Genomic DNA, 15415 nt, shown 5'->3' on the forward strand with positions numbered 1-15415 from the left:
CTGTAAAACTGTGAGTTTAGACCCTGGAGTAGCAAAGTCTGAGCTGTCCCTCCGAATTTAGCAACATTTGTATGTTGCTATACAACCAGAAAAAAGTTTGTACAAACCAGAAAGACAATCAGAAAAAGTATCCTGGGATAATTTAACACCAAGGTGAAGTGAAGCTAAAGAGCCAGTGGTTGTAGTGTTTTTTAAGGCACTACTTCCTTTTCCATAATAGAAATCTATTCCATCAAATGACTCCTGGAAAGAGCCACTCTCTCCCCTAGCTATTAGAAAGAACTCCTTGAATCGGCTCCCATTAACCCTCTACTTCCAGGCACTTTGGTCTTTTTCTCACAGAAGTCCCCAGGGCACGGATGTGCTCCTTGCGGTGCAAGTCCCATTCCGGAGAGGCTGGAGCAGAGCGCTTACCTTGGCAACTGCCCTGCATTATGCATGCAGAGAATAATATGAGCAGTTTGCAAGCAGTTGCTGCTCTTCCATCCATCCGATGGTGAGGTCCCATCTGGGCTGGGATGCTCCAGCTCCCTCAGAAGCTGTCTCCTCTACTCCGGGGTGCTGATCTGCACAGCAGCAGCACAAGGAGCCTGGTGTCTTTTTCTTATCCCGCTAGTTGCAGAAGAAAGGCGTGTTCGCCTGTTGAGACATCGCGTTTTCTATAAACTCCCACCCTCCAGACATTGCATAAAGCTCTTTATACCCGGCAGCCCCGGAACTAGCATGAGGGAATCAGGCACTGCTCCAGGCCCTGCAGCCACAGGCTGCCGCTGCCCCTCCTTCCACACTTTGCAGGACAGGCAACGATGCTTCCAACTCCCTGCACTTTGCAGACTTCATATCAGAGTCCATTGGTACTACACTGTGTATTTTGAATATACCACGGGAATTTCAGATTGCAAGTGAAATATGTCCCAGGTTTTAGTGTTCCAAAGGCATGCTCCAAACAAGAAGTATTTTTGACAACTTTGAAAAATGTCACAACACCTACTTACCCAGGCAAGGTATAAAGCTTAGAACTTTTTATTATTATTATTCCTCACATATATATTGCAAAAGGAAAACTGTGGGGATGAAACTTACTTCTGCACTTTCTTAGTAGATAAAAATCAGTTTGGTAAAGTGCTTTGGCTGTGAATGCTTAAGCTATCAGCTAGAGACACTCTGGGTCTAACTCTCCAACAGTGTGTACAGCACATGTGAAATGTCTGCCTGTAACACTGTAACATTTGCTGATGCCATTTCAGGAATCATATGCCTACTAATAAGAGGATAACATTGCATAGTATCATGGGGGAAAGATAAAGATACCCTAATACTTCAGGCTGAAACGCAGCCTTGGGAACAGGGCAAACATTTTGGAGGCTTTACTTGCAGGATCAGAAGCATCATACATAAACTGTGTGAAGTTAAGTCATCATTTTGTTTTATGTTAGTCAGATCTTCCATGTAGAAAATTTAGTTCTGCCAAGCTGTTCCTTTCTCTGTATGTGTGCACACGTACATATACCTGCATGTGAACAATGACTACTGTGCATACATACCACAGGAGAAAGATGGGTCTATTTGTCTTGCAAGAGGCTTTGTCAGATTAATTTTAATGACACCACCTCTATAAATTCCATACACTGTTTACGTTAGCTTCATGCCACGTTCATTGTATCGCGATGGGTGCTTGCTGATGCTGCAACAGAACTTAAGCAATATTTCAAAGCATTAACTCTTCTTTTTGCCATAGCCTGCCACGTCAATTAAGGGGTAGAGGTGCCTGCATTATTCTTGCATAAATTGCGGAGGAACATATTGCTGCTTATTAGCAGATTGTGACTTCTCCGGGACCTGGAGGACGTCCTAATCCCCCTAAACCTTTCCGTAAAGGTTTTCTATCTATCAAGATGGGGGGGGGGGGAGGAAGAAGGGTAGGAGGAAGACGGGGAAGAAGATGTGGAGCATAGGCTTTTGCAAGGTTGTGATTTATGCAGGTTCAGGGCTGTTTGGTGTAGTGGTACGACACAGCACCGGGGTCAAGCCACAAGAAACACTGGGGGCAGATCAGAATATTCAATTAGCTTCCTGGCACCTCTGAATCACAAAGAGAGGATAAGATCTCTCCATCACAAGATCCAGAGCTGCCGGGGGAGGAGGGGGGGACCTGCTCTCTTCAAATCTCTCTCCTCCCTCCCACCCTCTCTCCTTTCACTGTAGGAGAACAGTGCTTGAAACATTCCTTTCTGCACGGAAGGACTTTTCCTATTGTTGTTTTCTTTGTCTTTCAGTGTTGCCAACTTACTGGAATTCTTGTCGTGGTTTCACAGCAAGGCTCAGGCTGACCAAACGGAACCAGCTGCGTTTGTGTATGGGGCCGCCGCTGCTTTAATCCCCCAACAACGCCGATGGGGAGGGAAGCAAGGGATCCTCAGAGGCGAGCAAGCATATCCGCTCTGTATAGATGGGTGCCTGAAAAGCCAATGCACAGATTGACCGTACTTAATTAGAAGGGGAATTGTTTAAAGCAGTTCACACCCCAGCAACACGCAGATGGGGTAAACGGTGCTTGGGAGTTTTAATCCCAGATTGGGAGCTATGTGCACTCTCTGTCATGGTATGTCTGAGGTGACCTGGATACAAACTTTGGGAGGCACCTAGCTATGTTTCACTCCCACACAGCTGGCAGCCAGAAGGTGTGCTCCTGCCCCATTCACCATTACCATTTCTACACACCTGTACTTCCCACAGGGTGGTGGGTGACAGGGAATCTCAGACAAGAATGGTGGGGACACTGTTGATAGTGAGGGGAAATCCTGTGCTGAGATGGTCGGTCAAGCCCTCCTCATCCATTATTCTTTGCATGCAGAAGACAAAATTTGCATTCAGAGACAAATGAACTGATCAGCTCAGATGCTTCACTGCTGAAGAACAATAGTCACTAAGGAGCCAGCACAGGGCAATCCTGTTCTCCATTTACTTCATCTAAAATTTTCTCCTCTCATTTTACTGTAGCACCTCATCCTCCAACCAAAGGGACCCTGTCCTGCTGGATACCATCAAATGGGACTTCAGTGAGACTCAAGCTGCAAGATCAGACTCGAAACACCTCAAAGCTTTCCCATAACTACATCCAAAATCACCCATGCGGGTGTAACACAACTCTCCCTTTCAGGTCTTAGTCTCTCCTGTTGACTAAAATCTCAGCTAATTGCTTTCTGACTGAACTAGATCTAGGGGTTTTTTAGTTGATTATTTCAAGGTTTAAGAAAATGCAGACTACATCTGTTAGAAGGTTAGAGGGAGAAAACATAGGCAATGCAGTTGTTCACTGAACTCTGCTTTTAATTGAAAATACAGTTTGGGATGTGTTTGCTTGCCTGGTTTTTCCTGTAAGCAAGCAATCAGAAAAACTGTTAAAACTGTAATTTAGAACGAACAACCACCTTGCTTACACATTAAAGATGCATGCTAAGCACAGAAGTTAAAAATTAAAAGGTTTGATCTTTGACCAGGGTTCAGTTCTAATTTAGTGTCCAAACTCATCCAATTCTTAACAGACAGATAGAAACAGGAGGGTTGATGTATTACTAGATAAAGATACAAAGCTGATGGCTAATTTAAAAAAAAAATAGATTCACTAAAAGAAACAGTGGGTCAGATCTACACCTGTAAATTTGTCTCTTCTGAACTTCTCAGGGCTAGAACAGTTTACAGAGGCTGAGGATCTGCCCAGTGCTTTATCCAATAAAGCTGTAATTGCCACTGGCATTCAGTAATCTTGTGGTCAATCTGTCCTTGGATAAACCCAGGTTTTCCACAAAGAAAACATTTTACATTACCAGCTGTATTTCCAATTTCACATTTAAGTTTCATCATTAAATACTACGTCTTTATCATGAAAAGCTTTTTTGCTATTCTGTTTAATCACACTAAAGCAAGGCTAACTGTTGCTATGCTCACTTTTCGAGAGAACGCTGGTAATGACAAGTCATACAAATCTAAACTAAAGACTCTGTGTCTCTGCCTGGCTAATAAAATAAGTACCCAACAGCAGCAGTTAATTCTTCAGTTTTCATTCATCTTTGCTGTTCTACAATTCAAAGTGTCCTATTTCTTTAACAGAATCTCTGTTTTACAGAAAGCAGCAATATTGGTGTCTGTTCTTAACAGGCTAGTAATGGCAGGAGGGTCTCTTGAGAGTTCCTACTCTTGAGGCATTTACTTCACCTAAGGTCTAATTCAGTTTGCATCAAAGCCATCAGACTTTGGGGACAGCAGACTTAGTTGTTTTCATGGTGGCCCAGTGTAGCAATGTGTATTTGGACTTCACCACTTAACCTTTCCAAGTACATGTAATGTGAGCAGAAGTTTCCATAAATAGGAAGGTCACACTTTAGGGAATTGAGCTGCATCTTGCAGAGAACCAGTATTGGTTTCAGCCCTAAAACATATGCAAGAGAAAAGCAGAAAACAGCCCCGAGTTTCTGATATAAGCCACATCACATTTCACAATATCTAAAACAATGGCAGTTATTTGCCAGGGAGGTATTTTTCCAAGGATTTAAAGAACAAACAAAACCCACCTAATCTCAGAATAAGAAAAAAGAGGGCCTTAGTTGATATGGTTTCCAAACATCTAATGCATATTCATAACTACAGCACAGATTTCCAGAAGACTGGATCAAAGGTGGATCCCTGGCCCACAGGAATGTGAGAAACATTAAACTGAGGAGATGTGAATCGGCCCAGAACAGAAATCACAGAGTCGGGATTGCACAATGCAGCTTGCAGCGTGGCAAGAAGTCTCCTCAGGGTCTCCTGGCTGGTGACACATCACAACATCTCTCTTTCAATCTGGAATGATATCATTGTGCCCTGGAACAAGAAGTGCACAGGAACTGTGCGCTTTTTTGGTAACAGCCACTGAAAAAGTGAGACTAGCAGAGACAGCCACTAAATGAGCTTCCAAACACTCCCTGTGTATTTCACCTGCAAAACTAGCCCTGTGACGGAGTTTAACGATAACAGTATAGATGTGAGAGAGTTTATTTACCTGGAAGGCAGAAGAAAGGAGAAAGATTAAACAGTTTCCAGTTGCCCCCTCCCCCCTTTGGTCAGCACTGTTTGGTCCAGCCTGCAAGTCCCTGTGCCCTGTCCTGGAGACCCAGTCACAAAGTAAGGGCAAGTATGCTTTACTTCAGCTATACCTCTAATTAACTAAGTTCTTGGTACTTTCGTTACTGCAAGCAGACTTCTTTGACACTTTCTCTGTCTCTGAGGAACAGAAGCCCTCATTTTTGCTCCAGTTCACTGGCCCTTCAATGCATGCTCTGCCCTGCAAGGAAGCAACAGATGGAATTCGTACTTGAAAAGGAATGGGAAGTAAAGAGACATTTCCAAATGACTTACATTCTAAAAACTTTTTAGGGTACTAACAACGGAAATAGGGTAGGCTGGAATAACTCTGAACACTGAGCAGATAGAGGCATGCTGAGAAAAAGCAAGACTGGAGTCCTTGTCTCCTTGATGTTTTTCCAGTGACACTTCACTCTACCAGACAACCCTGGCCAGCATTGCAAAACCACAAGTGCACACCCCAAGAGTGCTCATAGGGTAGAAAACAATTACTCTGTGAATATCTAGCCTGGGTTTCACTGCAGTCACATATAAAACAAAACCAGTTAGCATTTCCCACATTTGTTTAGGTGTTCTGCATGACAGTATTCACTTCCAAGGTTATGCATCTCAACACAGTATTCCATAAAGGAGAAAAACACATAGCAAGTCTTTCAAAATAAGAGCCAACAGATCTTCACTTCCAAAGCCAGTAACTCAGGAACAGTTCAATTACACAAGGACCTGCTGTCTTTCAGAGGATGCTAACTCATTCAATACACCAGCAGACTGCTCTCAGGTAATCGATGAGGAAAAAGTAATGAAGGAAAGCCCCTGCCCTGTTTATTGCAGAAATGTAACAGCAAATGAAACAAGAAAGAAGGAAAGAAAGTTTACCACACTAGGGAACACCACTCTAGCTCTGCCTAGGCCACAGCCTTTTTTTTTTTAATGTCATAAGAAGTCACTTAAAACTTCTGAAGTATTATTTTCTGATCTAAGACACCTGGACCTGTTTAGCAAAGCCTGAAGTGCTCATTGCTGTAACCAGAGTTGATGAGAGCTGTGCTTTAAAGGTGTAGTACCAAGTACTGTGAAACTCTGAGCCCTTGATATCTTAATTGAGGTACCAAAAAAAACCCGCAAAACCAAAGGGTATTTTAACCATTGATTCTGTACATCAATTCCCTACGCATAAAACTAGATTAATCTCTCAGGCACTTTACAGATAAGAACTAGAAAAAAAATCTGAGAGGAAATTAGTAATAATATATAAAAGTATAGTATAGTATAAATAATAGTATAAAAGACAGCAGGAGAAAAATGTATACATCTATCTCAGCTATGTTACAAGTAAATACAGATGTGGTAAGAGATAACACTGCATGAACCTAGTATGAGGCAAGATTACTATTCTTTTATGTATAGTTCAAGTTGGAATGTCCTAATTTCTTTTCCTCTCACTTCCCGGAGAGTTTAAAAACTTAATTACCAAATAGGCAATAGTATCTACCATGTGTCATATGTTAAAATATGTCATGTCATATGACCATGTGTCATATGTTAAAATATCTATTTTCATTGGTATACATCCCTATTAATAACACATTTGAGGTCTGTTCAGGATAAACACCTTCGTAAATGGGACTCTCACATATTAAGAACAGTTATGTCTCCTTCTTCCAACAGCTGGGATGAGATGCTTGAGATCACAAAAGCAGTCCATCAAAAGCTCATTAGAAAAGATAAATAATAAGCCTTCAGATGAGTAGCACTCATTTTAGAACTTCAGGCCAAACCCAGAGCAATAACAGTAAGCAAATGAGAAGATAGTTTAGCAGCATTGGGATTGCAGGTGACAGATTCTCACCGTTTTGATGTGTATTTCAGAGCATCAGAGGTTTACCACTGCCTACTTAACACAAAATCTGAAAATATGGTCTTACTCCATGAAATCTGTGAACAAGCTTTTGTGCCTATTGAAAAAGAGGCTAGACAGCAATAGGCCTATGAAACACCGTCTTTCTGAGAACAAAGGTACTCAGTATATGACCAACATATAGCTACCCTGCACCACCCTATGCCTGCCAAATATTGATTTGTATGCTGAGATATAGTCTAAATACATTTTGTTATATTAAATTAAATGGAAAAATATGAAGAAAATGATAGCTCAAGAAAGGTCACATTTTAGCAATTCTTAACTGATTGCTAAGGAACAATACCCAAAATACTTGCTTTGAAAATAGTATCTGATTCAGCCAACCTGCAAAACCACTTTGACAAGAAGGGACCAAATTCATGAATGCATGAGGTCAAAAGGATTACAATAATTAAAAAAAAAACCACCTCTCTCCTCCTTGGGGGACTTGTTCACAGGAATGAGATATAGGACAGTTCAGTGAGCACAGACTTTGGTAAGCAGGGTAACTGGCTTGAGAAGTTCACCCTTCCCCCTTTATCCATCTTCCCTCAGAGCTGCAGCATTACAATTCACACATTCACACTCCCTTTTGTCCCCTCAGTTGTGCAGGTCCTCAAGAGAGGCTGGCCACTGTGCCTGCCTTACAGTACAGTCCCACAAACGCCGAACAGAGGAGTTGCAAAATGGCAGGAGGGAGCACAACACCCTTAAATTGACTTTACCACTCATGCCAACATCTCATCGGACTGTACTTTACAACCCAGTAAGAACAGGATAGCGTGCTTGGAGAAGCTGGATCCACCTGAGCTACCAGCAGAAGAGCATACAATGTTAGTTTTATAGCCACTTCCCAGAATAGAGAATTGTGAGGTGGAGCTTGCCATCAAAAAAAAGCTTAAGAGTGTTCTGTATTTTGCAATATAGCTAACTGAATTCCTCCTTCCTCTCAGCACTCATTCTTGCATACAGAGGTTATTATTGCATAATCCAGTTCCAAAATTTAGGACTTTTCCTGATTAGGATACTTCTAAAGACCTCGGCATAGTAAAGGGTACCTCCTGCTATTTTATTGTTTTCAATACAGAGTGATCAACATTATTGAGGATGAGATCTTAAATTAAAACCAACAGGAAAGTTATTTTTCTGGTGCTTATCTTAAGAAATTTCAGATAAGTAACACTTGAGTTTCTAGTGCAGCTGCAGTGCACCACAAGCTGAAGGGCACATTCAAGAAACTGGGACACATTCTTTATTCAGTTTGCCTAAATTTCCACTGGAACAGTAGTTTGAGAGTTTGAAAAAAATGTGTGAGAAAGAGCTATGCAACATACCCATTGAAATTACTGATGTCTCAGAAGGCTTTGGGGGGCTGTTCATTGCTTCTTTTTCCTCTTTAAGATAAACAATTGTGCTTAAGTGTCATTGTAAGTTAGAGTCACAAGCTATTAAAAGTAAATAGGTTAGACACCACATTCCCCATTATATTAAAACTCCTTTTGTTCCTTAAGAATGACTGTCTAAGGTTTAGCCTTTCTAGAAAAACTGGAGCTATGTCACTTTGTGTCAGGCACTTTCTAAGAGATACTAATGAAAATGCCCTAGGTCCCCATAATCCTTTGTGGCTGATTAGGTACAGTAGAAGAAGCTGTTTCATTAATTTGAAGGCCATGAGTCTGAACCCTCATATTGACCTGAAAGTAATGTTTTATTCATATTGTAGTGTTGTAGTCAAAACTCCAGAAATAATTAAAAAGACAAGCCTTAAACCTTAGACCTTTGAATTATGAAGCTAGATACCCAGTTAATTATTGCACAATGGAAAAAGGGTATGGGGAACCCAGTAGTCCTCATATATTACTATTACCCATCTACCTGTGAAAAGCTGATGGGTGATCAAGTGCATACCAATAAGTATGTCTTCAATTCCCAAAACGTTCAGATGATTTCCACAGGTCACAATTTAAAAGCTTTCTTCTGGATTAAAAAAGAAATTGTAGGCATTAGATTAAATTCTGGCTCCATTAGACTAACAAGGGAAAATTCCAAAGTTCAGTCATTTCAGCTAAGATTCATCAGCAGTCAATGACCAGCTCCCCATAGCCATTATTCAGATGAAACACAAGATGCCTGGATCTACTGCAGGAATAAGGTATTTTTCAAGAAAAGATGACCAAAACTCTTACCTGACTTTAGAAACTAGGTATCTAGTTGTCCTAAATACAAGCAGAAACTCATTTTAGTCAACAGTCAGTTTTCCAAATCAACCTTGCAGATAATCAGTCCCCTGAATTTGTATTAGCTGTTGATTCTAAGTGGTCTTCAAGGCTTGTTACATTTCGAGCATAATAAAATGATTCAATCTGAAGAGCAAGGGCACATACATATGAATGGTGAATTTCTCATTTTAAAAGCTGTCATCATCCAATAGGCAGATGATGATATTAAGAAATGCTGAACTAAAGACTAATCAATAGAACTTCTGCTGATCCATGTTTACCTTTTTCCAGCAGAAGTAGATATCTCTCTCTTTATATCCAGCAATCAAAGAAACCTAGTGAAAATTCAAAACATTTACAACCTTAGTAATCATCACAGGCACCCCACACCATCCTTGTAATATGATTAGCCATATCTGTTCCTTTATACACCTCATTACTAAGTATCTCTGTTGATTCCATCTTGCCTGGGCTTTGACAAGTCTCATGAATGTAGTAATACATTAGCTTTAGACAAGCTTTTTCATATTTTAAATCTTCCATATTTTAAATCTTTTTGATGAACGCGAACATTAAAGCCAAATCTTGCTCTTAGAGCTATAGCACCAAGAACCGTTTACTGTTCTCTTAATGGACATCATGCTCTTCCTTTTGTTTATTTCTGTTGCTAAACCCTCACTAATGCCAGTATGGATCACATATTATTCTAAATTGCCATTTTCTTTTCCTTCCTTCCCAATACATTTTTGTCTTCCTAATATCTCCTTGCAGGCATTAATCTGCTTCTTTAAAGATTAAGTTACAAGAGACAGTAAACAGGGCTGCAAACAAAAAGAATTTAATCACTATGTGCAGTAGTTCTTACTACTCTTCTTATAGCACAACACAATTACTTCTTATGTAAACTGGCATATTGATCAAGTTGCAGTACAAGGTCAGATTCACAGCTATGAAGCTGCTGGTTTGAACTAACTTAACAGTGATAAAAACCTCATACAAAGTGAACATGGTTTAGGGTCACTAGAGCAGATCCTACTCCAGACCACCGCTAGAGTGCATACCAGGAAGAGATGAAGGTACAACACTATAGCCTCTATGTTTTCCTAGATCCCAGTGATCCCTGGAAAACTATGTATGAGATAGAGCAGTTTGTTGACTACTTACTGTGCCTGTGATGTTTAAATCCCCATAAACCAGGATTAGGAAAGGACAGAGAGTACTTTAAAGCCACCTGTCATCATCCCACACTCAACCTGAGTGAAACACAGTGAAAGACTAGGGATTTGTGGGGAGTTTTCCATTTTAGTTTGACCTTTAGGTTTTAACAGTATAATAATCAGGTTAAATTAGAAGAAAGCTATCCAAAATATCATTCTCTCCGGGATTCAGTTAAGGGTTAAAATATAAGAATAAGGGATTGCCCATATTATAGAATATCAGGGGGAACCATTATTATCTTTCAGATTAAAAAACCTGTCACCACTGACCAGTTTCCACAGGGACACAATTGCACTCCATGCCCTCAATCATATGCTGCAGGAGATGCCTTTCCCCTCCCCCCCCACCCCCAGCAAAAGGTAGCTGTCCATGGGTCACATTCCCAAAATCAGGCTAAAGAATCTATCACCCCTGCTCAAGTTTCACTGTTTCTAAATACAGAGGAAAGACATTTCAAGTAATGCTCTTCATTAAAACTTAGTACCTAGGAGCCTAATCATATTTTTACACTGTTCCATCCAATTAACTCTGCACCCTAATTGAACCTTTGGGTGCCACTATCAAATAAGCATGTAAAATTATCCTCATAATTGTTTTATTACTAAAGCCTAAATGATAACTGCTCTGGTTACCAGTATTTCCAGCATTTTTAAGTAATCTAGATATTAATATATACTTTGATTTTTATGTATGGACATGTTCAGATTCTAAATACAAAATCTGAATGCTATCTCCTGCTCTGGAAAACACAGTAATATGTTAACTGACGTTTGCAACCTGCTTACACAGATTTATGATAAAACCATTCTCCTTTCATAGCAACTGCTATCTTGCTAAGTTCCATCTATTGCTTTCAAAATTTCAAAAGCCAGTACTACATTTTAAAGAATAATTAGCAGTGTCTAAAAACCAGATAAGCATTTGTTGGATAGTAAAATCCAGTCCACACACTAAGATTTAATTCTGGTATCAAATCACCACTAGAAAAGTAGTCTCCATGATAAAAAATAGTGGGATGATTTACAGGGGCTATGGGAGTCAGAGACCCTTCTCCCTCTTGCTGCCTCTCTTCTCTGGCATTCCCCCACCCAGCTGTTGGGCAGGGCATAATCGTAAGCAGTCCTTACTATGTGCATTATGACTACAGACACCCCAGGAACACAGCTATATTTCATGTACTTTGATTGAAAATATCTTCATTGGGTTTGATTCATTTTGTATTTGTGAAGAACAAGAGTAGACAAATGTGATGTTGACTCAACGTACAAGTTCAATTATACCAGTACATTTTACAGAAAAGAGCATAGAACTAGTCCAGTGGTATTTTAGATTATTTGGGGAGAGGAGTAAGGAAGAAGGAAAAAATGTGGGCGCACCTTCCAGTGTCTCCACCACAGCCCATTCTTCCAGATACGCTCACTCTGAATATGCTGCATTGCACAGAGACGCTCAGGTCAGATTCCCAAGTAGTGCATTTGTTACGTTGCTGGCTCGCTTGCTTGGTGAAGCACAAAATCAGTTGACAGTGGCCTGTATTGAGCCTTCTGTACAAAACTATTCAATGTTTTTAGGGACTACACACACTATTGCTCTTGTAGCACCTGTGTAACTCATTGCTCAGTTTAGAATCCAGTCACAGAAGGGAGAGGCCAAAAATAAATGCAAATCACTACAAACAATTTGAATACTCTAAATATTGGTTTGGTGGGTTTACCCTAGAAGATAATAAAATATTCCCTTTTAGTTTTAATGTTATTTTGATCTTTAAGTCTGCATTCCCCTATCTGCCAAACAAAGCAGAGAATTTTGCTACTGTCACTTGTTTTCTTAAAAAAAAATACATTGGTGAGGAGGATCAGAGGTAAAGTTTTGTGGGCAACAGTAGTATTTATATTTTCAGGCTACTTACGTTTGCAACTGTAATAGTTTGTTGAATTTAGTTTTGGTTTAATTAAACTATCTGGCAGAATCCTCTCAGATTTTGGTTTGCAGTTCTTTTAGTACTTGGTTTACACAATTTTCCACAGAGAATCAATGACAAAAATGAGTCAAGAGAATCTTTTCTATCAACTCAATTGCAACATCAAAAAAATCTCAGTTTCACATGCACATTTGCAGAAATAAGACCTATTTGATTTTAATTTGAATCTCCGTTGTGACAAGCTAGAAGCTGACTCAAAGTCTGCAGCTAGAGTCTGCTCCTTTTCTCAGCAAATTTCTTCAGGTGAAAAAGTGGGAGATGGTTGGAAGGAAGCCTGGTTCTTTTAATCTTATCTAAGCAGTCCTGAAAGGAGTTACAGCCGAAGATAAGGGATGTTGAGTCACATGCCTTTTCTGCCTTAGAATTCTTATCATATATGGAGAACAATTCCATTTCTACAACACCAATTTTAAGCTACTGCAATTCCAGCATCTTTACAAGCTATGTTCCTGATATGCACAACTGTGAAGAGAACCAGGCACAGTCATAATATTTACCTGTGACAGTAAAATTAGGTCTAGCATCTACTGCCACTGCAATGCCAAGGAAAAAAAAATAAGAGCCATGCTTGGCCTTTGAAGTGATCTTTACTTCAGCTGCCCCTGGTTAAAAGGGTTTAAGGGGAGGAGGAGAAATTTTTCCTGATCTCTGAGGTGACATTTAACAGACCTGGGAAACAGACATGGACTGTGAGGGTCTACTCAGGAAGGCCTATGGCATGAATGACTTCTAAAAGCAAATACAATAGTAATGCATTCAGTACACTTAATGTCTCATTCTTTGACACAGGACTTCTTCCTTCTTGACTTTATCTTCCTCTTGATAGTAACCATTACGAACAATGCTGAGATGAACCAAATACCTCATACAGTGAACACTGTAGGAAAGAAACAATACTCAGAATTTTACATCAAAATCCTTGTAAACTCCACAAATTCCTCCTGCTTGTATTTGGCAGAGTAACTGTCTTAACTACACTACAGCGTGCTTTATAATATACAAAGATCAGACCCAGGAGCATCCACTTCTGGTTCAGGCAACTTAACTTTTTATCACTATTATTATTATTTTTAAATCCTTCCACTAGAACTTTAAATATTTAGAGTGGGTTAAGAAGTTCTACTCCAGACCAGAGTTCTCAAGCCAAGAAGGCATGAAGGTTTAAGATTCACTGCTTTGCACCACACTACAAGCAACAGGCACTGCAGGTATAAGTAGCTGCTGCTGTGTCTAGGTCAGGCTTTGTGAGCATGCAGAAAATACAGGTACCACTGTTTCCTTCAGCCTATCCTTACTGCATCATCCGTCTTCTCCCAGTTCCCAGTACAGCTTAGAAGCATTGTCCCAGAACTCAGCAACTTCTACAGGCATGTGGTAGTTGTCATTATATACTTCATGGAAGTGAGTTTTGAACCGTATTTTTGGCAGTTCTGTCCCACAGCACCCCCAGCATCTCTAATCTCTACAAACCACGATGAAGCAGTGAAAGATGCTCCACAAAAAAGCCACTGATATGTAAGATATGTATCTGCAGCTGACATGTCCACATAAAAAAACCCTACCTAGTTAGAACATAAACAACACAAATAAGATGCTTCAGGATCCTGCTCACAGAAAGTACTTCAACATTCTAATATTCACCTAGCATGATTTGAAGTTGTCTCCGTTCAACATACGGTCTCAAGCATATAAAAAATCCAGCACTAAAGTGTCCTAACTGTGAGGAACATTCCTTCCCAGTTATGTCAGCTTTGTCAGTACTACCACCTCACTCTTGAAAAGCAGTTTCATCAGGGAAAAACCTTCCTGGAAACATAGGAAGTAATTTATGTAATTAAAAGAAGTGAGGGAAAGAGCAGACTGTTAGGCTACCTTTGGATCCCCCAAAAGACAGGAAAGATGGGCTTGTAATTTGCTAACTTTTGAAAGCTTCTGAAATTTATTTTGCTTAACTAGTATTATAACTTTACGCATTCCCTTGAATTTGATTACACTTTTCTGAAAGGCTTCATACTCTGAGACTATTCAAAACAGAAATAATTTTAACCATGGAAGCATTACAGAACATTTTGAATCAGCATTTTCATTTCAGCTGAATCACTAACAGTTTGAGCCCCATTCACAAACAGAGTTTGGCAAAAATGATTTACTATTTGATGTTCCCCAAGTAATTTTTTTGTCTCCCATATCTCAGGTGGACATATGGACAACATAAGGAAATGTATTATAGCCTTAGAAAGTTATTGTATATGCAATATACAAAGCTCAATTAAGAATACCTTTGGTAAAAGAGTGTAGAAATGCTATCTTTAAAAAAAGAAGAAAAAATACTTTGTTTTCTGCAGTGCAGAACAACTGAAGCTTTTCAAGTGGTTTTCAGAAGAGAAGGCTGAAGGTCTGTCACATGAGATTAACTTGAAAAAGGACTACGTTCTTATAGAAAGGAAAAGTGCATGCAAAGGGCAGTAATACACTAAGCAGGCCAGGTTAACTAACAAAGCCTCTATCACAGTCATTCCAGCAGGCAATGCTGTTCATGTAAAGGGGGGCCTTTTTCTCTACATCAGGGACACCTCCGGTAGCCCACACGCCATTACAGGCCAGTACTTGCTCAGCAGTTATTTATGATAGCATAGCATTCCACAGGTCAGAGAGGAGGAAAGATCAGCTATTCCCATCTATATATTTCTGATCCATAGGTAAAGCACAATGCCAAAACATGCCATTCAACAAAACTATAGAACAACCACGTTGCATGTTTTGGTCTCTTTTTGAAGCAAAGTGGCTGTTACTCCTACATGACAGATCAATTTCCTTTTAATTTTAAAAAAAAGTTGAAAATAAAGAAGTATGCTAGTCATAGTACTGATATTAATACCCTTGTTCTATCACTCATCTCCAAGCAAATCTCTGCAGTCAGCAATGCCCACCAGACGTTCATACTTGAGTCAAGACTGACACCCAGTGGTCATA

General features: G+C 39.9%; 1 protein-coding gene across 3 annotated transcripts in view; it reads right to left on the minus strand.

The window, feature by feature from the left end:
* The window catches only part of LRP2 (LDL receptor related protein 2), a 138631-nt gene extending 137950 nt beyond the window's left edge, over window positions 1-681 (minus strand). For all 3 annotated transcript variants that reach the window (XM_064451539.1, XM_064451538.1, XM_064451537.1), the window contains exon 1: window positions 415-681. In XM_064451539.1, coding sequence (XP_064307609.1) covers window positions 415-508 — 94 coding nt within the window. In that variant the 5' untranslated portion in view covers window positions 509-681. The remainder of the gene's footprint in view (window positions 1-414) is intronic.
* Between the last annotated feature and the right edge of the window lie 14734 nt (window positions 682-15415).

The sequence above is a fragment of the Phalacrocorax carbo genome, chromosome 5 (assembly GCF_963921805.1).
Source record: "Phalacrocorax carbo chromosome 5, bPhaCar2.1, whole genome shotgun sequence".
Lineage (NCBI taxonomy): Eukaryota > Metazoa > Chordata > Aves > Suliformes > Phalacrocoracidae > Phalacrocorax > Phalacrocorax carbo.